Here is a 23,733-nt window from a genome sequence, read left to right on the forward strand (position 1 = left end):
GTAAAACACTAATGTTTGTGTTTTTATATGTGGTTCATTTTTAGCAGTGACAAAGCAAACAGTGGTGAAAATGAAGCTTCAGTCAGAGGCAGACATGCACAGCACAGAGATCCAGCAGCAGGTTTCACAGCAGGTCAGCAGTTCAGTCACCAACACAAACTTGACACAAGTTCAAACTATGCTTCATGTTTTTCATCATCTGCACATTTTGTCCAGCTGTCAGGCCTCATGCTGTCAGAAGGACTGACAGACGTCAGGATTCGTTGGAGGAAAGTCCAGAGTTACCATGACGACCGGATGAAGAAGCAGGATGTGGATGGCGACTGCAAAACTTAAGTCTGACTGGACTGAACCACTTCATGTGTGAAGTTAATAACATGCTGTGCTGAGCTGTCTCATCCTTTAAATCTTTCAATATTTCAGAGTGTAAAGTTCCACCAACAGCTCATTTGTTCAGCTGCAGTTGTAGTTTGGTAGAAATTCTTTAATCAGAGGTCCACTCACTAGTTTTCCTGATAGGCTCTAGTCTCTTGTTTTGTTTTGCAGGGTGTTTTTCAACACTTTAGACACTGTCCTTCTGTGGACGTCACTGCACAGGCTTTGTCTGTGTGCAGTTTGTTAGGATTCATAGTTCTGTTTCATTGTGACAGCAACCTCTGCTGACTTACACAAATGATGGAGAAGAAAGTGAGGAGACTCAGAGATCTGCTTGAGGAGGTCAGGGTGGATAAGAAAACATTGTACTGTTTATGTCTTTTTTTCCACTTGTACTGTTTAACAACTGTATCTGCCATAAATGAGATTGAACAACTGATTGAACAATTAACATTTAACAATGAGACTATAACAATCCCAAACCTTATCTGATATGAAATTGAATCACTGCTTTCAAGGGAAAGTAGTTTCAAAGCATGCTGGATGTCCTCGTATTTGACACTTTAACTTAACTGTTACTGTGGAGAAGCAGATAAAGTCACAGTCACTCTAGTAAGCAGAGCAGGTGGTGGTTAAAGCTTGTGCTGGTGTTGCCATAGTTACAGTTGTGATCTTAGTTTTTGACTTGTATTTTCACCTGTGTTGACATGTTTGTCTGTTTTTATTTTTGTAGCTTTCAACTTTCTTCATGTTACATTTGAAAGGGTTTTTATGTGTTCTGTGGTTTAATTCATGTTTTTGCGTACAAATAATCAACAACAATGCATTCATCTAGGGAGGTATACAAAAAGTGATACAAAACCAGAGGTACAAATTTAAAAATTTGGAAGCATGCAAATTTATCAATTTGTTTATTACCTTGTATAGATTTATGTCTTATTTAATAATATTATTTGACTATAGAACACATCTTGCCAATACTGACAATTTAGTTTGTTTCATTAGCTTAGCTGGAACGAAATCATGAATATAAGGAGTATTTTTCCATTGGTAAATGAATGAGTACTTTGTGGGTTTTACACTGAGTGATAAATCAGGTAACATTGTTACAGTTCCATGAAATTAAAGCTCTGCAGTGTTTTTGGTTATTTAGGTTTTTTTTTCTCTCTGTAAGTTTGAGGTTCATGTTAAAATCAGAGGTTTTCAAATATAAAAGGCCTGAATGTGATCTCTACAATTTAAAAAAGAGAAACAATGGTAGAAACAGGAAGGATGAGAAAAGAGAGCAGACTGAAAACTACAGAGAAATCTATACATGTTTAGTTATACTGGATTTGGGAAGTATGTTATACACATGCTGCAGTTATGCTTTATAGCTGAATTGTGTTTACTATATAACTTTCAATCAATGGCTTTAAGAGGTCCAAAACCCAATGTCCCTGCTCAGACATGAAGGCTGTCCCAGAGTAACTGGAGGAGTCTGAGGTCTCACAAAAATTCTCTTGAACATTTTCTGTGAGTCTGTATGTCTGCAGACTTTGAAGGCATCACCCACACTTTATTGCTCTGTGATGTTAACCACGGGTTAGCCAGGGCAATCATCAAACACAAGAAAAAAAAACTAAACTTAAATAAGCACGAAAGAAGAAACAAACTCTTAAATTTATGGTTGATTGGGCTTGGGCCAAATCCCACACCTGTAGGAAAATAAACTCTAACAGATTAAAAAGTCACTGAGTGAAGGGACACTTTCTTTCGGCTGAACACGGAACACACACACAGTCACAAGCACACATACGCATGTACACTGACACAGACCTACACTCACCCCTAAACACCCTCCAAACGCCTTCGAAGCTTATGTCTGCTATGTTGTGAGATGTGATCATTCATGTGCTGTGTGCTGAGGTGTTTTTTTTCTGTTCTCAAACTGATCTCTGATTGACTCTCCTCATCTTTCCTCATGTTGTGCATTTTCCATTGTTATACCTCTCTGACCTGTCTTCCCCATGTGATGTTTGCGTAATGTATGTATGGTCGGAAGGGTAAGACGGCGCTGGCAAAGGTCGGCAGTCTTAACCCAGTATCCTTCAGGGTCAACCTTCAGGATCAATAAAGTTGTATTCAATTCAATTCAATTGAAGTACTAGCACTTTAGTGTAAATTGCTCATTTTCCTGATCTTAGGTTAGGTCATGCTCATAGGAGCATACATGTGGTTTCTCACGTGTTCTGATATTCTTCTCCCTTTAAGGTGTGCATGCAGAATCCCACTCATTTAGTCATATGAAGTTGCGTTACTGAATATGTTTTTATTTGAGAAAGATTTGTGAGCTCCCCCTTTTATTTTCAGGTCATGTATATAGGTTTTATTATTTGTAATTCTTTTTGTAATTAGGTCACTGTTCTAATTGTTATATATATATGTATATATATATATATACATATATATATATATGGAGAGTGAGAGAGAGAGAGAGAGAGAGAGAGAGATTTGTGTGTGCGTGTGTGTGAGTGTGTAACTGAAACTGTAGTAAGAACTCACAAAAGCAATTAAGATTAACTGAATTTATAGAGAAAATGTGCTTAGACTTCAATGTGTGTGTGTCATACATTAGGCTAGCATGAATATAAAGTCTAGTTTGCAGTTATTCTTCATGCTGAGCCACATTATGCCAGCAACTGGCACGTACGTCAGTCAAGTCGTCTGTGTTGCTGCTCCGTCCACGCATAGCATCGTGCATCTTGTAGTGGAATGTGATAAAATATGTGGGAGATTTTTTTAAGGAAAAATCCTACAAACCTTAAGGTGCACTTGAAAAGGTTGCACAAGAGGGTTAACCTTGCCTACCTTCAGAAGGTAAGGGAGACTGCCCAGTCCTCATCCCCAGGAAAATAACCTAACCCCAGGCTAGCATCCCAAAACAGCCGCACAAGAAACATCAATGAAGTGATTCCTATGGCGACCTGATGGTTACTTGTTAGTTAATTGACAGAAACATCACAAGCAAGAGGAAACATTGGTGAATATTTTTATTGAGATTGGGAAGGGTGGTTCTCTGAGCTCAAGGGAGCAGTGCTGGACTAATCACAGTCTCTACACTCAGAAAAATAAAGGTGCCAACTGGAACCAAAAGTGGTTCTTTAGACTGATGCCATAGAAGAACCTTTTTTGGTGCCACAAAGAACCTTTCAAACAATGGTTCTTTGAAGAACCATTTCTTTCAGTGGTTCATTGAAGAACCTTTAAAGGTGCCCCAAAGAACCATCAAGAAATGGTTCTTTGGGGCACCTTTAATGGTTTTTCAAAGAACCATTTTGAAAAAGGTCCTTCAAAAGGTTCTTTAAAAAACCATTTTAAAGAACCTTTTTTGAGTGGTTCTTTAAAGAACCATTTTAAATCTTTCAAAATAAATAATAATGGATTGGATTTATATAGCACTTTTCAAGGCACCCAAAGTGCTTTACAATGCCATTATTCATTCACGCTCACATTCATACACTGGTGGAGGCAAGCTATGGTTGTAGCCACAGCTGTTTTGATGCTACCTGCTTCAGCTCTACGACTGGCTGCTGAGTGATATTTACACCCTGGCTGGATTACAAACTTTAACCATGAGCTGAACTTTGGCCCAGCATTGATACCTCTTGTTAGTATAATGACCTCTTCTTGGGTTAATGTATGATGGTGGATAAATGAAATGTCCAAAGAAAATTTAACTATATTACAAAAGGACATCATCTTGGTAACATCAAATGGCCGGAGCATAACTTGTCAACTAGTCCGAAAATAAGTTATACAGTAACAGTCAAAGACACATCTTCTTATGTGTCACATTTCTATTCATTCAAAACACTTATGCATTGCTGTATTTTATACAGCTCTTACAGAATGCAAAGTACAGGCTGATGTGAGTATTTAATGTACGGTTTAGCTCTACTGAATTTCTGAGTTTCTAGAGCAGACACAGCTCACATCACAACAGGCTTCAGGCGCCATTTTAGTGACTTTAACAATATTATAAATTTTAATATCGGTCTAGCTGACATTACGTTATGTACACAGCACGCAATAGAACCACATATTTTAGAAGCCAAAGGTTCAAATTAGTTGGGAGCACCTTCACTTAATTATAACAGTGGTTTTGTTAGGAAAACAGTTCTGTATACCGATACTAAATTGTGTTAACGTCAACGGCTAACGTATGTAACATAGCTAACTGTTATTGTTAGCACAGCATTAACAGCAAGCTACAATGACGAGTAACAAAAACAAAACAGTAAAAAGGTTTTAATGAAAACGTTTTACCTTTTCCAACAGTCCCAGAATCCAGAGCTTCAAAGACCAGCAGATACTGAAGACTGTTATCCGTTTCGCTGTCACCGTCCGTGAGAAAGTGTTTTTTCCCTTAGAAAGTTCAAAGCCCGCCGGTCGCGCAATCTGCCTGCGCATGCGCATATCAACAATTGACCCCCCCCCCTTTCGGGAGGTTGACGATGTGTTCTAACGTCTCTCTCTCTCTCTCTCTCTCTTTCTTCCTGTCATTTATTTGGCTCGAAACACATATTAACAAATTGCTCAGTGATAAACAAGTACTGAGATCCTTTACCTAAGCAGTGTGCTTTGTCAAAACTAAGTAAGTGTGTCGGTAATGAACACATTGACATTCTGTTGTGCACTTGTTATTTACTTGTATTTTATAATTTGACTTTACATACTGCTGGGTGGTTTGTAAAGTTTACAATAACTAGTATTATCATTATGCTATATTTTCTAATACATATAATAATCTCAAAAGTAATGCCTTGAAGCAGAAAATAGTAATACTTTATTAAAATGTAAAACTAAATGGCCTGCATTTGTATAGCGCTTTACTCAGTCCCTAAGGACCCCAAAGCACTTTACACTACATTCAGTCATTCACCCATTCACATAGCAAAAAAAAAAGTACAGTATTTGGATGTGTGTATTGTGTCTACTGTTTGTTAACTCACCATATTCATAAACATCTTAATAATAAATTCCATATTCTATTACCACATTATTTGTGATCAGTGGGTTTGCGGGGTTAGGGGTGTGGGGGGTAGGGTCTTTCTTTAGGCTTTGGCCCCCACCCCTGCCACCAGTATATTTTTAAGCAAGTATTTCTAACTTTTATTTGAATATTCAGTTTCCTACCATCTGCTCTTAAATGGTAATTGCCAGGTAACCCGCCCTCCCCCTTCGCACACACATGCACACAAACAAAACACACAGTATAATTCACAGCCTCATTATAGTGAATAAATATTTATGCCATTTTACACCATCAAACTCAGATAGCTAAGGATGAAGAACCTTTTGTTCTTTAAAGAACCATTTGTAATAGCTAAAGAACCATCCACAAAATAAAAAGGTTCTTTGACGTATGATGGTTCTTTAAAGAACCATGAAGACATCTGAAGAACCATTTAAGAACCATCATTTTTCTGAGAGTATAGTGAAGGGAAGTGTTGGCTGCAGGGGAAGAGAAAGTGATGCTGGTTGTAACACAGAACGGGGCCAACATTTGCAAGGCCATATGGCTTCTTCAGAATCAAAGCTGAGCAGAAGAAAAAAGAACGTTTTTCAAGGTCAGCAAAGAGCTGAGGGAGAGGGCCAAGATGAAATCTGGATGGAGCCTGAGTCAGAGGAGTGAGACATGGAGTGTGAGGAAAGTGGTCACAAAGGAAAAGACACGGTCAGCAGCAACACCCAGGTAGGCTGTGGAATTTTAATGGCACTTATTTGGTAGTAAAGTCTGCCAAGAAAATATCCCCACATCATTACAGCACCAGAGGCCAGAACCCATGTTATGATGCATGATGGATCCATGCTTTCATGCTATTTATAACAGATTCAAAACATGAATATTTAGGAAGACTTTAGCAGACTCATCAGACCAGGAAACAGTTTTTTTCCACTTTTGTTGAGTCTATGTGTATCATAGCCTCCGTTTCCTGCTCTTAGCTGACAGAAGCAGCACCTGGTGTGGCCTTCTGCCACACCAGGTGGCCAAGCTATTTCAACGTTCAATGTGTTGTGTATTCAGAGATGATCTTTTGCAGACCTTGATTATAAGGAGTGGTGATGTGAGTCACTGCTGTCGTCATCAGCTTGAGGAAGTCTGTGCATTCTCCTCTGACCTCTGACCTCAACAATCTATTTGAGGAACCAGAAACACACATTTACTACCGATTTCACTTTTATAGTCTGAAACTGAAACTGAATCCACCTCAACACTACCTGTGTTTGTGTGACTGCATTACACTCCCACTGCTGGGAAACCTGACAAATAACAAGAACAAAATCTGAAATAAAAGCTGCCAAACAGCTGCACCACTGAGTCTACTGTTTTTTTTACAACATTCACCAAAGGTTTCATTTTCTTTTATGTGGTGAACGTCTCTGCTCTCACACACAAAAGGAAGGTGAATAAAGCCCCTCCCCCACATCACTCAAATGCAACAAGCCAGGAAACAAGATGTTCTTCTTTTTCAGTAAAGAGAGACGATCAGACTGAGCTCAGACCAAACTAGCAGCTTCCTCTGAGTGAGTCCAGCTACAGGAGAGAAAAGTGGAAAACTCCAACACTGCTGCTTCAAGCTGCTGACGCTCCACACACTGAATGTGAGTTTGAGCAAAACCACGACTCAAAGGAAGTTTCAGTGAAGGTATTAGAGGAGGGAGGGGAGCCAGGACTGACTGTACTTCCTGTCTGCTGTTTTCAGCTTCACTCACAGACTCAATGGCTTCCAGATCAGAGGAGGATCTCTGCTGTCCGGTCTGTCAGGAGGTCTTCAGAGATCCTGTTCTTCTGTCATGTAGCCACAGCTTCTGTAAAGACTGTCTGAAGAGATGGTGGAGAGAGAGACCAACACACGAGTGTCCAGTTTGTAAGGAAATATCAGTGCAAGAACCACCTTTAAACCGAGCTTTAAAGAACCTGTGTGAGTCGTTCTTACAGGAGAGAGATCAGAGAGCTTCAGAGGCTCTCTGCAGTCTGCACTCTGAGAAACTCAAACTCTTCTGTCTGGACCATCAGCAGCCAGTGTGTGTCGTCTGCTGTGCCTCAGAAAAACACACCAATCACAGATTCAGACCCATCGATGAAGTTGCACAACAACACAAGAAGGAACTTCAGGAAACTCTGGAGCCCTTAAAGAAGAAGTTAAAGGTTTGTGAAGAAGTTCAAGTGAAGTTTGATCAAACAGCAGAACACATTAAGGTCCAGGCCCGACACACAGAGAGGCAGATTAAGGAGCAGTTTAAGAAGCTTCAGCAGTTTCTAGCAGAGGAAGAGGAGGCCAGGCTGGCTGCACTGAGGGAGGAAGAGGAGCAGAAGAGTGGGATGATGAAGGAGAAGATGGAGCCTCTGAGCAGAGAGATAGCAGCTCTTTCAGACACAGTCAGAGCCACAGAGGAGGAGCTGAGAGCTGAAGACGTCTCATTCCTGCACAACTACAAGGCTGCAGTGGAAAGAGTCCAGCGCTGCCCCCTGCTGGATGATCCACAGCTGCCCTCAGGAGCTCTGATAGACCAGGCCAAACACCTGGGCAACCTGACCTTCAACATCTGGAAGAACATGAAGGACATGGTCTCCTACACTCCTCTCATTCTGGACCCAAACACTGCTCATCCAAACCTCATCCTGTCTGAAGATCTGACCAGTGTGAGACGAGCAGAGAGGCAGAAGCTTCCTGATAACCCAGAGAGGTTTGATCATTTCTGCTCTGTCCTTGGCTCTGAGGGCTTTAACTCAGGAACTCACAGCTGGGATGTCGAGGTTGGAGAGAGTACAATCTGGTTCCTGGGTATCTTAACAGAGTATATACAGAGGAAAAGAAACAGACTTTCTGGATTATGGGGAATAAGGTTCTATGAAGGTGAACACTACGCACTCTCACCATCAGCTCCTGTCACTGATCTCTCAGTAGAGAAGAAGTTCCAGAGGATCAGAGTGAATCTGGACTGGAACAGAGGAAAGCTGTCGTTCTCTGATCCTGATACTAACACACACATACACACCTTCACACACACTTTCAGTCACAGGATGTTTCCATTCGTTGGAATTATGGGTAAATTGAAAGTGTGTCTGATGAAGGTGTCAGTGTCAGTGGAGCAGATGAGTTGAGGACGGTTTTTAATTATGCATCAAAAGGTCTCCTCGCATTTCACTTTTTGTTGTTAGATTTGTAGTGGTAATTTCCTTATACACGAATAGGTTTTCCACTTTGTTCTCAGTGTTTGCCGGGTGATGATGTCAATTGCTTTTAGGACAGTCCAGCGATAAAATGAGTGCAAGGATTATTAATCACATTTTCCATGAAAGTAGCAATTGCCACCTTACCTCTCTAACTCTAAGAGCCAATTCTCACATATAAGAAATAGGATGGCTATAAGTTTATTGTTCATTTTGGGAATTTTTTGGAAAGTGTCAGCAGGATTATTGCACTATAGACATACAGTACAGTGTTTTGTGAGTTTACTGACATTGTTAGTAGTCCTGTGTGAAAGCATGTGACTTTTCACTGTAGCCTTTGTCACATGGCAGAATTCTGTACTGCAGTTTGGTTATTTGACCACTAGAAAGCTCTGATGACCACTACTTGCTCATTTTGGCTGACATTTAAATATTAAACCTTTCAGTTGCTTGGGATATAGAGATATAGAAATATACAGGATATTTCTTCCTGCTTTAATTGGCACTGTGATATTTCATTCAACCAGAGGATTTTGTTGGTTATTTACGGTGTAATTGATTATTGGTGTATGATGTTGAAGATTAATAATTGTGGAATTTTGTCATGTAATAATAATTACTTTCCCTGTTTTCTTCTGTTATTTAGAACCACACATACCCCTCCATACCCTATGCTAATTGCCATACACATGCCTGTTGTTCACTCAACTAAGATTCATTAAAGTACATATGGAATTAATCTCTTTGCCCTGGTCACTGACTGGAGTCCTTGTCCATGAAGGAGCTTTTACCCCAGCAGCCCAAAGATAACTCTAACTTGTTGTACAAATTATTTGGCATTAAATCTATTCGGACCATGGTCTGATGGGCTGGTGGAGCAGCTGAATAAGACTTTAAAGTCCATGATTTGGAAGTTCATATACGAGCATGAACGTCATTCGGATCGCTGGTTAGACCGTCTGTTATTTTCAGTGTGGGAGGTGCCACGTGCCTCCTCGGGATTTTTTCCCTTTGAACTGCTGTTCAGCAGGAAACTGTGTGGGGTGTTCAACCTAATTATAGAAAGCTGGGAGTAAGGTCCAAGCTCTGCAAAGAGTTCAATCCAATATGTGTTGGACCTGAGAGCAAAACTCCATACATTGGAGAGGTTGTGATGGGAGAATTTACTCCAGGTTAAGCAGCGTCAGCAAAGCCTGTACAACAGAGGGGCTAGACTCAGTTTTCACCGGGAGACAAAGTGCTTTATTACTCTCTTCTTCTAGCTCAAAGTTACTCGTCAAGTGGCAAGGACCCTTTGTGGTCACACAGCGAGTGTTGACTATAAGGTTGCCCGGTCGGACAGGAGAGGGGCCACGCAGATTTATCACCTCAACCTCTCTAAAGCATGGAGACATGCTGAAACCACTTTTCTGGTGAGCCTGATTAAGGGGAGAGATGAGTTGGGGCCGGAGATGCTAAGTTCCATCATTCCTGCCTCCCTGCATTGTGATGACCATCTCACACATACTCCTAGAGCGGATGTTGCAACAGTGCTTTGCAGACGTGCCCCCCTCCCCATTGACCAGATGAATTTCGCTCATTGAATATAATTTTGAAATGCAACCCTGCTTGACGGTACGTTCACGGCCCTCAACCGGTTAGGCATGGTCCGTTTTTTCAACACACTAGGGGGGTGGGCAGGTGTGGCAGCAGGTGGAGAAAACAGTAGCTATTGCATCCTGCAAAAGTTGCATCTGTTTGTTTGATTTTGTTTTTTGTTTTTTTATATGCATGATTAGGTTTGTCAAGATGGCTTGCCGTCAGCTGTTACCTGTTTTGTTTGTGGTAGCTTTGTTCACATGTTTTTTCTTCAAAAATGGCTCTACTCTTCTGGTGTATGACTTCCATCCCTTACAAAAAACCTGAGTCAGTGTTAAAGAGCAGTCCCGACTGGCCCCAGGGTGTGAGGATTTTCTCATCCCACCTGTGCTAGAGACCGAATCAATGGTCCTCTGCTTTGGTCCACCTTGCTTTCCCTCCAGGAAGAAAAGCCACAGAAGGTGAGGACTCTGTGGGGCTTGGCAGTGCTGTTACTGTGGGCCTGGACCGGAAGGGCCCAGGCCCCCTGCCCTTGATGTATTTCAGGGAACAGGAGTGCCTACTGGGGTCAGTGGGGTAGCTGGCCCCAGGAAGGGTGCACTTTGCCTCTACCCCTATTCCTTCCCTCCCCATCCCCAACTACCACTCTCTTCCCGCTCCATCACCCCCCACACACATGCAGGGCCTCTGTTTCTGTCCCGTTCTGTACCCCAATTTTATTCCACAACTTAGACACTTACATTACAAACACTCTCATTCAGTGTTGGGGAGTACTGGATTACATGTACCTCCGTTAGGTATTTAAAATACAAAATACGAGTAACTGTATTCCGTTACAGTTACCGTTTAAATAGGTGGTATTCAGAATACAGTTACTTTGTTGAAATGAATGGATTACATGGGGGTATTTTCCTGTTTCATGGTAGGCTGTCCCCTCTTTATTTTTGGTAATTCCACGCTGGTGGAAACAAACAAAACACGCATTAAGAGGCGCTAAATCCTGTGTCTCAATCTCACGGCTCATGTCACCTCTACTTTCGGCCCGCAAAATGACGTGAAGAAATATTTTTAAAAATTATTATTCAAAAAATAATTTAATATGAAGACAATAGGCAGAGTGTTGCAGGCATAGTGCTAAAGAATGTAGCCTCATGGGCAGTGTAGTCCGTGCTGCAGGGAGAATGGACTGCCATACCCGTTATGTGTCTGTGAGCGAGGGAGGGAAAAAAAGGAGAGTGGAAAAGTACGAGTTGTCACCGAGCAGAAACAGGAGCTGGAAGCGTGTAAATATAAAAATAACCACTGCAGCCAAAAAGAGTGGCTGACGAGCCCAGTTGTAAGTAAGCTATTAAGACTCGACTGTACACTGTGTTCGTGTTTTCCTCCCAAACAATAAGTTCTGTTGGAGCAGCCTTTCAACGCCTCTCTCTGTCTCTCACTAGCAAACTTGACCCAGACAACAAAGTAAAGCTAGTTTTCAGCTACGAGCCCGACATGAACCCGACGTATTAGCCGGAGGTCCCTTTACTACGGCTCGGAGCCGTACTGTACTTTCTGACAGCGCCCATATGACCACTGATGCTGTTAAAACACTGCCCATTTGAAAAATGGTCATCAATGACAAGACTTTACATTTGGACAAGTTCTTTACATTGAAAACATCTCACTGGAGGAGATTATTGATCTGTTAACAAGTAATAAATCACCAGGTACTGACGGTCTGAGTTCTGAATTTTACAAAGACTTCTCCAACGAGCTGTCACATTTTCTTTATTAGGTCTTCACAAAAGGTTAAGCAAATGAACAGCTACCCACTACCATGTGTCAAGGGTTAACTACACTGATTCCTAAACCTAAAAAAGGTCAAACATGACTACAATGTTTGCTCTTGTTTTGACCCATGGAATAAAGATGGTCCTAATTCTAGATATTCCAGAACTAATAAATAGGGGTGGGTTTTAAAAAATATATATTTTCAGTTGGCTCGGTGGTTAGCACCATTTACTCACAGCAAGAAGGTCTTGAGTTCAATTCTACCAAGCAGTGTCTTTCTGTGTGAAGTTGCATGTTCTCCCCATCATCAATTCTGATGCATTGGTGGGTCCGCGCTTTGTGTTAATGTCTTTGTGCAGAATCTGTGTAACTGCTCTCGTTTGGTGGTTGTTGAAATTTTGTGAGGTTTAACCTGAGATTCTAGGGTTTCGGGCAAAATAAATTTATATTTAAAAGTCGATTCAGGATTTTAATGAATTGATATCGCATTATTCAACCTAGAATCAATTTTAATCAGAAAATGCCACCCCTACTCTCAACCAACTTTCAGCTTCATGGTTCTGCTGTGACACTGTGTGGGATTTCTGAAATGACCCTAATCTCACTGAAAAGCGCAGAGTTGCTGCTTTCAGGAACATCTGGAATTTTTTCAGGTTTTACAGATGTTTAAAAACAGTTGCACGATTCCTGTCTAAAGCCAGTAACAGGTTAGGATTTAGAGGCTTAAGCATTCCCATACTTTAACAAACTGTACAGTGCCCTGAATCATGGGGACAAATGACAAGCAGAGACTCCATAATCCTTCCCCACTTGTTCCTCCTAACAACTATGTCTGTTCCTAGAACCACGTCTGAGCTTATTTGCTTTTTTCCCATTTAACAGCTTGATTTTCCTAATGATTTGCATGTTGGTGAAGCAGAATCATCTTTGCGTAACCTTGCTTATGTTTCTTTAAGCATCAAGGCACGTCATTTACAGAATACCTGGTTTTAAAGGCGCATAGGTATGGTCACATGACAAAAAATACCATTATATTTAGTTTTGGGAGTGACACCACTTCCAGAACTACATGTAGTTGTTTTTTGTAAATAAAAGTCTTTGAAACATGAGCATTATAAAATGCTTGTTGGTCAATGTATCATAGAAACATGTTAAATAAAAGTGTAACACTTTGGTGCTACTGCAAAAACATTTAATGACTGTATAGACTCAGAAAACCTGTTGCCTCAAAGGTTTTATAGAACATATCTACATGTCCACTTGTTACCTTTCTGAAAATTACAGATAGGGCAGCTTGAAGATATCAAACATTTACATGTACAGTATTCTGTGTGAAGCTTTAAATTGGAACATTTCCATATTCAGCAATTTTTTTTGCAAGATCTCCAATTAGAGAATGTAAGGTGATAATCAGTAAACTGGTTTTGCCTTTGATCAAAGCTCAGAACATACAATAATAGTTTAGATAAAAGTGTGTTTCTACAGAGAGGTCACTCCCTTCTGGTTTCCTCATTTGACAGTAAAATATATGAAAAGAACAAACAAAGACCTTCTTAAAAGTCAACTTCAGTCAACAGAGGAGAAGATAAGCTGTCAGGTAGGATATGCATCATTAATGCTAAATTTAAATTCTTGTACATTTTTATATTCTAAACATTATTCTAAAACCTATTAATGATTATTTAAACCATTTTTTAAAGACACAATAGATTTGAAAAAATTCAAAACTCATTTGATATATTTATTTTGTATATGTATATAAATTATATACTAAGAAACTTAGACTGGAGATAAGAAACCTTAAATAAACATCTTTGATAATAATTATGGTACAATATTAATCATGATGACTACATCTATTATACAGAAGCAAAGAATGGAAGAAACCTGTTTACTGCTCATCCTGCTGCTCTCAGGTCAGTGATATTAATATCGCAAACATTTGAACTGAAGCTTATAAACACACAGAGACTGACTGATGTCATTTGGGTAATCAGATTACATGTACAGTTTTTTTTAACACATCAACCAAAAGCACAGTTAGAAAATCTTTATCTCCTCCTACCACAACACCTGCATTCATTTTAAATTATGTTCCTTTTTATTAAAAAAAAAAAAGATTTATAGAATGACTTATCGAAGCCATTTACATAAAAGCTATTCATTCTATTTTTTAATGTTTTGGCTGCTGATACAACGTCATTCCCCAACTTTGGGAATGAATAAGATTTTTTTTCTTCACTTATTTTCTGCCCTATTCTTATTATTACTGTTATTAACAACAAGCTAGTTTTTTCCTAGTGTCGGTCCCAAGCCCAGATAAAATGGCGAGAGTTGCATAAGGAATGGTACCGACACCAGTGCTGTTAATGGTTCCATTACAAACTGCTGAGCTTAAACAAATCCGGAGAACAAGGGAAGGTGTGTAAATAGAGAGAGGTAAAGGCAGTATGGTGTGTGAGAGTAAGGATTTTAAATATAGGGACTATGACTGTAAAGGAAAAGAACTGGCTGATATGTTGCAGAGAATGAAGGTATATACATTGGTACTGGTATTAAATAAATTAAGTTATGTAAGCTTGTGAAAAGACAGTGCTGCCAAATTAAATTGTTTTAATTAATTTTTTCAAGATGGTGCTAGTGTTCGCGGCCAGCCGTCTAACTCTGTCCCTTCGAGTGATATTGTTTGTTTTATTCGTCGTAAAAGATGCTAACTCTCTGTATGTCTATAACCGCCAATCGCTTTTGGATTTAAGATTCCCCTGTTTAACAAGTGAACCTTAATGCAATCATGGAAATCAGATATTTCGCCCTCCACCGTTTCTGCCCGGTGTTCCTGTCCCAGCCTGCCTCTGCTTTGCCTCGAAGCTACCCCAATCAACAAGGCGTTGCCGACACCGGGGAAGACCAAACGGTCGACTAGTGAGACTGAAGGCTGCCTTCTTATGTCCCGGGAATGACCAATACTGTGATGTGGCCAGATTTGACTACATCAAACACTGGACCTCTCCGACCATGACGTACCCCTGTCTGGTTCCTGTTGCTGGGATTACTGAAAAATAACCCATGCCTGTGGCTTCCTCGACATCATCGGAGAGGAGTAAGCATCCAGAACTTGGAGAAGCCTTGCTGGGCCCCTATTTACACTACTAAGTCCTCGACTTCACTAAGGATTAGCCTTCCCGACGTTCATTCGTTAGCTAACAAAACCTTTATTTTAAAGGACTTTTTTACTTATTTTTACATTTTTACTTTTTTACTTATCTCCTAACGGAAACTTGGCTGAGAGCTCAATTGTTTTACGAACTCTTATTTAAATTTGCTGAGGACGGGAAAACAGGGGGTGGAGTTGCGGCTGTCCTCAGGAAAAAGCTAACATATAAACAACTTTCAACAAACTTCTACTCAAGCTTCGAAATCCTAGTTTTTGAATTGGGGAACCCCCGCCCAACACTCATTGGAATAATAAAGACACCCTGAAAATATAACAAAGATTTCATTTGAGATTTTTCTACTTTCTTAGCAGGAATCATCCCAAGTTATGATCAAATTTTAAACACCTCCACTCCCACAGAATCGCTATTCAAATGTCTTGACGAAAGTCTAGTAAGGTAATTTCCTGTCACATGTGGAGGGTCGCCCATTTTTTGCAGTTTGTTTACTTATTGAAAAGTGAGTGGGTGGGAGCGAAGTCTCACTGAAAACCCAGGAACACCGGCCATAAACTGTTGACCATTACCAGTATTATTAGCATCACAGTAAATATACTAATTTTCTTTAGATTTCAATATTTTCCAAGTCATTTTATTGACATGCCGTGCCACCGTGCCTTGGCACGGTGGTTAGCACTGTTGCCACACAGCAAGAAGGTCCTGAGTTCAATTCCACCATCAGGCCGGGGGTCTTTCTGTGTGGAGTTCGCATGTTCTCCCCGTGTTTGCGTGGGTTCTCTCTGGGTACTCCGGCTTCCTCCCACCGTCCAAAGACATGCAGTTTGAGGGAATAGGTTAATTGGATAATCCAAATTGTCAGTAGGTGCGAATGTGTGAGTGAATGTGAGCGTGAATGGTTGTCTGTCCCTGTGTGTTGGCCCTGCGACAGACTGGCGACCTGTCCAGGGTGTACCCCGCCTTTCGCCCTATGACAGCTGGGATAGGCTCCAGCGCCCCCCGCGACCCTGGAAAGGATAAGCGGAAGCGAATGGATGGATGGATGGATGCCAGAAAACCAATTCTAAGCAGAACTAGTAGCTAACACTTAATAAGCAAATACATCGGTAAGCTAACTCAGCTGCTTCTCTAAGTCAGCTGACTGATTTCACTACGGTACCTAAGACACACAAGTTTTTAACCTATATACAGAGTTTTATTCTGAGGTATTTAATTTTGTCCCCTTTTTGATACATTGCTTATCTTCGTGTACAGACATTAAAACAAAATATAATCTTTTCAAATTTAAGGGGAAAGACTTCATGAAGACTCCAGAACTCATCATAAAAAGGCCAAGAGTAATGGTTAGCTACACTAAACTTCAGATAACTCTTATGATTCCTTCATCAGGGTCATCATTATCTTCTCCATGCACCTTGGAAGTAGCAGAACTTGTGCCAGAAATATTTGTTGTTTTCAGCTTACTTAGAAGTGACAGCTGCGTTAATGCTGAACAGAAAAGCTTATGAGATCTCAATACAATACACTACATGGGTAGGACTATTAACAATAACACTATACACACACTCGACACACCTAAACTGAAGAGACTGAAAAGAACTCTGAACTATGAAACTGAGTACGAGGACTGACAAACATGGACTATTGGAATTTCTTACTGTGAAACATTAAATGACTGTTTATGGTTTTGTTTCACGTAAATGTTAATCAAGCAGATATTGGAAAATAAGGGGAAAAAGTGATATAGTTTATATAGATTTTATAGTTTTAACAGTTTATTGTCTCATTAGTCAACACAGTTATTCAGATATTCAACAATACATATCATGTCTTTGGCATTTGATATTCTTTTTTAAATGACTGATTTTAATATATTTTGAATATTAACAGTGCAGTGTTTTTATTGGTGTCAGCCAAGAAAATACTGTGGAACTGATGAAATGTACTTAAGCTGTTAAATGTAGTAGCACTCTCTGCAATTGAGGCAAGCAGTTGTGTTAAACTTTTTACATTTTGTCTGATATGCTTTATGAGTTTTGAATGTCTAGATCTTTGAGTTTTTGTGTAATTAAAAAAAATTACAAAAAATGAACAATAAATATGGACTTTTAGCCTAAAGAGATAAAGTGATTCTTTTGTATGCATTCCTTTTAAGTTACATTCTAATGTTGCAATACTAAGTACTATTATAGTAAATACTATAACAAATGATTTATACTTGGCAACTTCCTGCCTCTGGTAAACCTTCATTAAGTGTGCCTCTGCCAAGAGGCACACTTATTACTATTCGTCGGATTTATTATTATTATTATCATTATTATTATTATTGTTATTATTATTCAGTTTCCGCCTGAAATTGCTTCATATATGTTACCTCATTTTGTGCGGCTGGATCTGGAATGGTGTGCTATGACTTTTGGTGTTTATGACTTTTATAGTTTTTTAAATATTTTGATTTTAGTGCAAATTTGGGCCAATTTCTAGGCTCCTGAGAAAGATTCTACTTTTGGCCCTATAGAAACAGACTTCATTTGTGGTGTGCTGGCTCTCTCTAGTGGTATACCCGGAGTAGTACAGCCAAAAAGGTTTATGCTTGGGGGGAAACTCCATATCCCACAATTCATAGCACGCCTCTACAGAGTAAACAATGGCGGCCACCACTTCGTTTTATATGTCTTTTATTAGTATTTCTAGGTCACAAAATAAACTTTTAAGATATTTTCAGGCGAGAATGTAGGTGTGTAAACTTCAAATATCTGCTCGTTTTATCAAGACATCCCATATTAGCAACAATTCTCTTACGTGTTGCTGATAGCCGGCTAGCTAGCTAGGGTCTAGCTAAGGGTCGCTAGCGGCGCTAGCTAGCTAAGCTAGCGCCGCTAGCGACCCTTCGTGAAAAAGCACCCAGGCTTGGCTTATAGTGACACGGCTGAAATTCGTTTCAACACCCGATCGCTCGCCAACAGTCTGTGTTTTAGCTGGACTTATTTTTCGTTTATATGGGCCAATGATGCTAGAAACCGAAGGCAGGGGCGTGAGGTGAACTGAATTTCAGGTAAGAAGTTATGAACTGCACTCTATTTGGGTCAGATATAAACCGAGTTTAGGTGTAGTTTATTTTCGTTGTGCTGACCTTTTACAATCGTACTGGGTGCTAGCTAGCACGACGGGAGTTTCTTTACACCTGTGTGCGCGCTAAGTTACTGACGTTGGACTTTATTTTATTCATAATGGTTAGCTTGTAGAGTTGCCATACAAACGGAATCGTCCCACATTCAGAGAAAATATTACGATTTATTCTGTCATTACGAAGCCTCCCCTGTCATTCTCTGTTGCAACTTCAATCATGAAACTGATCAATGATCGGCTTTTTGCTCTTGTTTGTTTATCGCGCTAAACAACAGCAGCACGTTTAAGCTTGATCCGCTGTTGTTAGAATTCATTTGCTTTTAATTTCTAGTATCAGCTGATGTTTGCTGCAGCCACAGCTGTAAAAACGGCTGGTCCAAACCAGATGTCCTTACTGAATCATCAGAGCTGAACAGGTGATGGAGAAACAGGTTTACCCTTTAGGTGACATGAATGAGTTGAAGGGAAATTATGAACTGTTTCTGAGAGACAAATAAACACCAAGCTCCTTTTTTTGTGTAGCTGACAGCTGGTAACTGTGCAGGGCCGGATCTAGCAAAGCTTTTGCCAGGGGGGCAGGTAGGGCATTAACAGAGAAAGGTGGACACAAAGATATACTTTTCTTTCTTACTCTCATATAAAATATTTAGCTTTTATTAAATAGTTATCTGAATCTTACAACGAAAGTTTGTATAATAATACACAAGATTGGCTGTAGACCATTGTTCATCATTCAGAACACTGTGTAAAAATAACAAAAACAAAAGTGAATGTGAAAGTGCATAAATATTTATTTTACGTGTTTGATGTGTGTGGTGTGGCGTGGTCTGCAGTGCCGCTGCAGGGGAGGTGGACGCACCTGAGCGGCATCGGCAATCACGCCTCTCGGGCGTAGTCTGTGCTCTCTCGGCTGTTTTTTGGGTGTGTGTCGGGCTGTGAGTTGAAAAGCTACAGCCGGCTGTGTGGGTACACCAACCATGTGTGAAAAGTGGTCCATAACGTAATGCTTCAAAGCGTGTTCATGCAAACATTGTCGGGTCTGCTGTGGTACAATGGGACTTCTGCTCATGAACCTGTGTGCACAGCGTCTGCAAATCGGGGCTGTACAAAGTCACTTCATCTTTACCCAAAACTGTAAGCTGTCATCTGTGAGGCGCGAGCGGTGTTTGTTTTTACCATAGTTCATGGTGGAGAATGGGTGCTCTTCTGAGTTTTGCTGTCTGTAGCCGTATGAATGGCAAACTACACTGATTAGCAGCGGCATAGGCACACTTAAAATTTCTTCTGAAATTTTCGCTTTCTAGTTTAGTATAACTATTTGAATGTTTTTCATTTTTCAGTCTTTTTCAGTGATTCGTCTAACAGCCCAGTTTCCACAATAAAACCTTTTTATTTTTCTCAGGAGGACTTTCCACTCTTCCTCCCCACTCCAGAGAATACCACTTTGTGAATCAGCTGATGACCTGGACTAAAGCTCAGAGTTACTGCAGAGAACACTTCACTGACTTGGTCACCATCTACAACAGCGACATCAACCAGCTGCTTCTCTCAGTGTCACCAAGGATTAATGCCTTGTCTTGGATAGGACTCTATGATGATCGTTACAGCTGGAAGTGGTCCATGGAGGGAGAACTTTTTTATTTTGGCAGTACACATGAATTTTTGATCTGGGCTAACGGCCAACCAGACTGTGTAAATGCAAAGGAATACTGTGTGGCTCTTCAGGGACAAACACAGATGAATGATAGACCCTGTGGAGATTCTTACCCTTTCCTGTGTTACAATGGTAGGAAAATAGATTTGTTGCCATAGTTATCCCTACAACTTTATGAGATTCATAACATTTGTTTCAAAATTCTTTGTTTCTTTTAATCTTTTACAGCCAAAAATACAAGTTACATCTTAGTGATGGAGAGCCGCTCCTGGTCAGCGGCTCAGTCGTACTGCAGGACATACCACACAGACCTGACCAGTATAAGAAGCAAAGAGGAGAAATCCAACATCACGCTCACTTTGAATGGATCAGGGGTTCAGTATGTGTGGATTGGTCTCTACAGGGATCCCTGGGCCTTCTGGTCTGACAACACAACCTCAACATTCACTAACTGGAGGTCTTCTGTGCCTGATAACTACCTTTCAAACCAATACTGTGGAGCATTTAATTTAATGTCAGGGAAATGGGATGATGACTTTTGTACAAGCAGTAACTATGTTTTCTGTTTCACAGGTGAGGTCCAGAATGCAAACACTGTAAGATCCTGTCATCATGTAAAACATTAATGTTTGTGTTTTTATATGTGGTTCATTTTTAGCAGTGACAAAGCAAACAGTGGTGAAAATGAAGCTTCAGTCAGAGGCAGACATGCACAGCACAGAGATCCAGCAGCAGGTTTCACAGCAGGTCAGCAGTTCAGTCACCAACACAAACTTGACACAAGTTCAAACTATGCTTCATGTTTTTCATCATCTGCACATTTTGTCCAGCTGTCAGGCCTCATGCTGTCAGAAGGACTGACAGACTTCAGGATTCGTTGGAGGAAAGCCCAGAGTTACCGTGACGACCAGTTAAAGAAGCAGGATGTGGACGGTGGCTGCAAAACTGAATTCTGACTGGACTGAACCACTTCATGTGTGAAGTTAATAACATGCTGTGCTGAGCTGTCTCATCCTTTAAATCTTTCAATATTTCAGAGTGTAAAGTTCCACCAACAGCTCATTTGTTCAGCTGCAGTTGTAGTTTGGTAGAAATTCTTTAATCAGAGGTCCACTCACTAGTTTTCCTGATAGACTCTAGTCTCTTGTTTTGTTTTGCAGCGTCTCTTTCAACACTTTAGACTCTGTCCTTCTGTGGACGTCACTGCACAGGCTTTGTCTGTGTGCAGTTTATTAGGATCCATAGTTCTGTTTCATTGTGACAGCAACCTCTGCTGACTTGCACAAATGATAGAGAAGAAAGTGAGCAGAGCCAGAGATCTGCTTGAGGAGGTCAGGGAGGACAAGAAAACATTGCACTGTTTATGTCCTGTTTCTACTTCTACTGTTTGATAACTGAAACAGCCATAAATGAGACCATAACAGTCCCAAACCTTACCTGATATAAATTTGGAGCATCACTTTCAATGCATGCTGGATGTCCTTGTATCTGACACTTTAACTTTACTGTCACTTTGGAGGAGCAGACAAAGTCACAGAGACCTAACTGTAGTAAGTAGAGCAGATGATGGGTAAAGTTTGTGCTGGTGTTGCCATAGTTACTGTTGTGATCTTAGTTTTTGACTTGCATTTTCTCCTGTGTTGACATGTTTGTCTAGTTTTTGTTTTTGTAGCTTTCAGCTTTCTTCAATGTAATATTTTAAAGGGTTTTATGTGTTCTGTGGTTTAAGTCATGTTTTTGTGTGCTACAAGTAATAGTAAAGCTATTTGGTTGAAAATGATACATCTATGTAGGCAAGTATAGAAAAAGTAATACAATGCAAGAGATACGTATTTAAAAAAATATGGAAACATGCAGGTTTATCAGTTTTTTATTGCCTTGTTCAGCTCCTTTTCTTATTTAATAATATTATTTGACTATAGAACATTTACATCTTGCCAATATTGACAATTTTGTTTGTTTCATTACCTTAGCTGGAATGAAGTCATGAAAATAAGGACTATTTTTCTATTTGTAAATGAATGAGTACTTTGTGGGTTTTTACACTGAGTAATAAATCAGGTAACATTGTTACAGATCCATGAACGTAACAATTTTTGACGCTAAAGTTTTTTGTTTCCTTGTTTTTTTCTCTCTGTAAGTTTGAGGTTGCTGTTAAAATCAGAGGTGTACAAATGTAAAAGGCCTGAATGTGATTTCTACAATCTAAAAAAGAGCAGCTCTATCGGAAACAGGAAGGTTGAGAAAAGAGAGCTGACTGAAAACTCCAGAGAAACTTATCCATGTTTAGTTATACTGTGTTGGGAAGTATGTTATACTAGTGATGGGTCCTGCAACACTGACGCACCGACACATGTATCAAGCTCACCTAGCGAAGCCTGTATCGGTGCGTGCGTCGCTTTAAGAAAAAGTCACGTGATCGATACAACTGCTGTATCGCTCATTGCCAACGCGCCAAACTGTGTTTAAAAAGTACCGCATCCGCATCTGTCAACGGAATGAGTCGCCACAAAAAAACACAAAATTACTCTCGCAAAGATTAAAAAAAAAAAAAAAATACACATCTCTCCATAAGAAAATGGAGCCCGAAAGAAAAAGAAATGTTTCTGCTGTGTGAGATCATTTTGATCTTTTAACTGCAAATAAGGTAAGTGTTTGCCTGTCTTTGTTTCAGTGTAATCTATCAGAATATGAAAAACAACAATGTGACTTGAAGTGTAAATTATTTATTTCATTTAATATAGGTTAAATGTCGCATCTGTTCTGCGGCGCTTTTTTACACAAACAAAAGCACCTCTTCAATGTTTAGGCATTACAGAGCCAAACATGAAAATGAGAAGACAAACACACCGAGAATGAACACAGGTCGGCCTATATAGACACTGAACAGCTATATCATATTTTTTTTTTTTTATTAATATGTGTTTTATTATTTTGAAATCAGGCATCTAGGAAGACTGTTCTGGACCAGGCAGTCCTGAAGTTTATTATAAGGGACTGCCAACCCCTTAGTATTGTGGAGAGTGTCGGAGAGAAACATTCCAAGATCAGAGGATCCTTTAACGTACTGGGGGAAAGGAAGACATCTTATCTGAACCTTTTCCACCTGGCTTTACAGTTTTTGTGTACCCCAGCTTCATCTGTGCCTGTGAGTTTTCCAAAGCTGGGGAAATGGTGTCAAAAAAATGCAATAGACTGAATGCAAAAACACTGGATAAACTTATTTTTCTGAAGATGTGAAGATTGAACTTGATTAAACTTTTAAAAGTACTGAATATTATTTCACTTGTCATGAGCAAATGTTTTCACTGCGCTGTTAATGTTAGCTATGTTAGCAGCTGACGTAGCTTGATGCTGGCCGGGTTCTCCTGAACCCCCAGCTAACTTGACACAATGCTGGCTGGATTCTCCTGAACCCCCAGCTGAAACAGAAGACGACTGGATGGGCCCCCCAGATCCTCCAGTGGAGACAGGCGGCTATGGGCCCCTCGGACCCTCCAGCGGAGACAGGTGGCGGAACAGGCCCCTCGAACCCTCCAGCAGAGGCAGACGGCTGAAACAGTTCTCCTGAACTGCCAGCAGAGATGGACAGTGGCATGGGAGCCACAGAGTGCTGGATAGGCTCTCTAGAGCTTCCAGCAGGAGTTGATGCAGGACCAGAAGGTGTTGAGACCCCTGGCTGAGGGTGTAGATGAGTGGCTGACTGGATGCGTGACAACACTTGAGCCTGAATTGGGGACGAAGCTAATGACTGAGCTACCAACAAAGCTACTGACTGAGCTATGGACTTTAATAAAGGTTGTAGTGATGCTGGTTGTAATGGTGGCTGAGTG

General features: G+C 40.3%; 1 protein-coding gene across 1 annotated transcript; it reads left to right on the forward strand.

Moving 5' to 3' along the window:
• The first annotated feature begins 7,944 nt into the window (after positions 1–7,944).
• Positions 7,945–22,000, forward strand: LOC112846117 (macrophage mannose receptor 1-like). The gene is made up of 5 exons (XM_025905362.1): positions 7,945–8,279; positions 19,649–20,032; positions 20,129–20,473; positions 20,559–20,647; positions 20,731–22,000. Exons 1-5 carry the CDS (start codon positions 7,979–7,981, stop codon positions 20,854–20,856), a joined length of 1,245 nt encoding a protein of 414 aa, XP_025761147.1. The 5' UTR covers positions 7,945–7,978; the 3' UTR covers positions 20,857–22,000.
• Positions 22,001–23,733: the final 1,733 nt, after the last annotated feature.

The sequence above is a fragment of the Oreochromis niloticus genome, linkage group LG3 (genome assembly GCF_001858045.2).
Source record: "Oreochromis niloticus isolate F11D_XX linkage group LG3, O_niloticus_UMD_NMBU, whole genome shotgun sequence".
In the NCBI taxonomy this organism is placed as follows: domain Eukaryota; kingdom Metazoa; phylum Chordata; class Actinopteri; order Cichliformes; family Cichlidae; genus Oreochromis; species Oreochromis niloticus.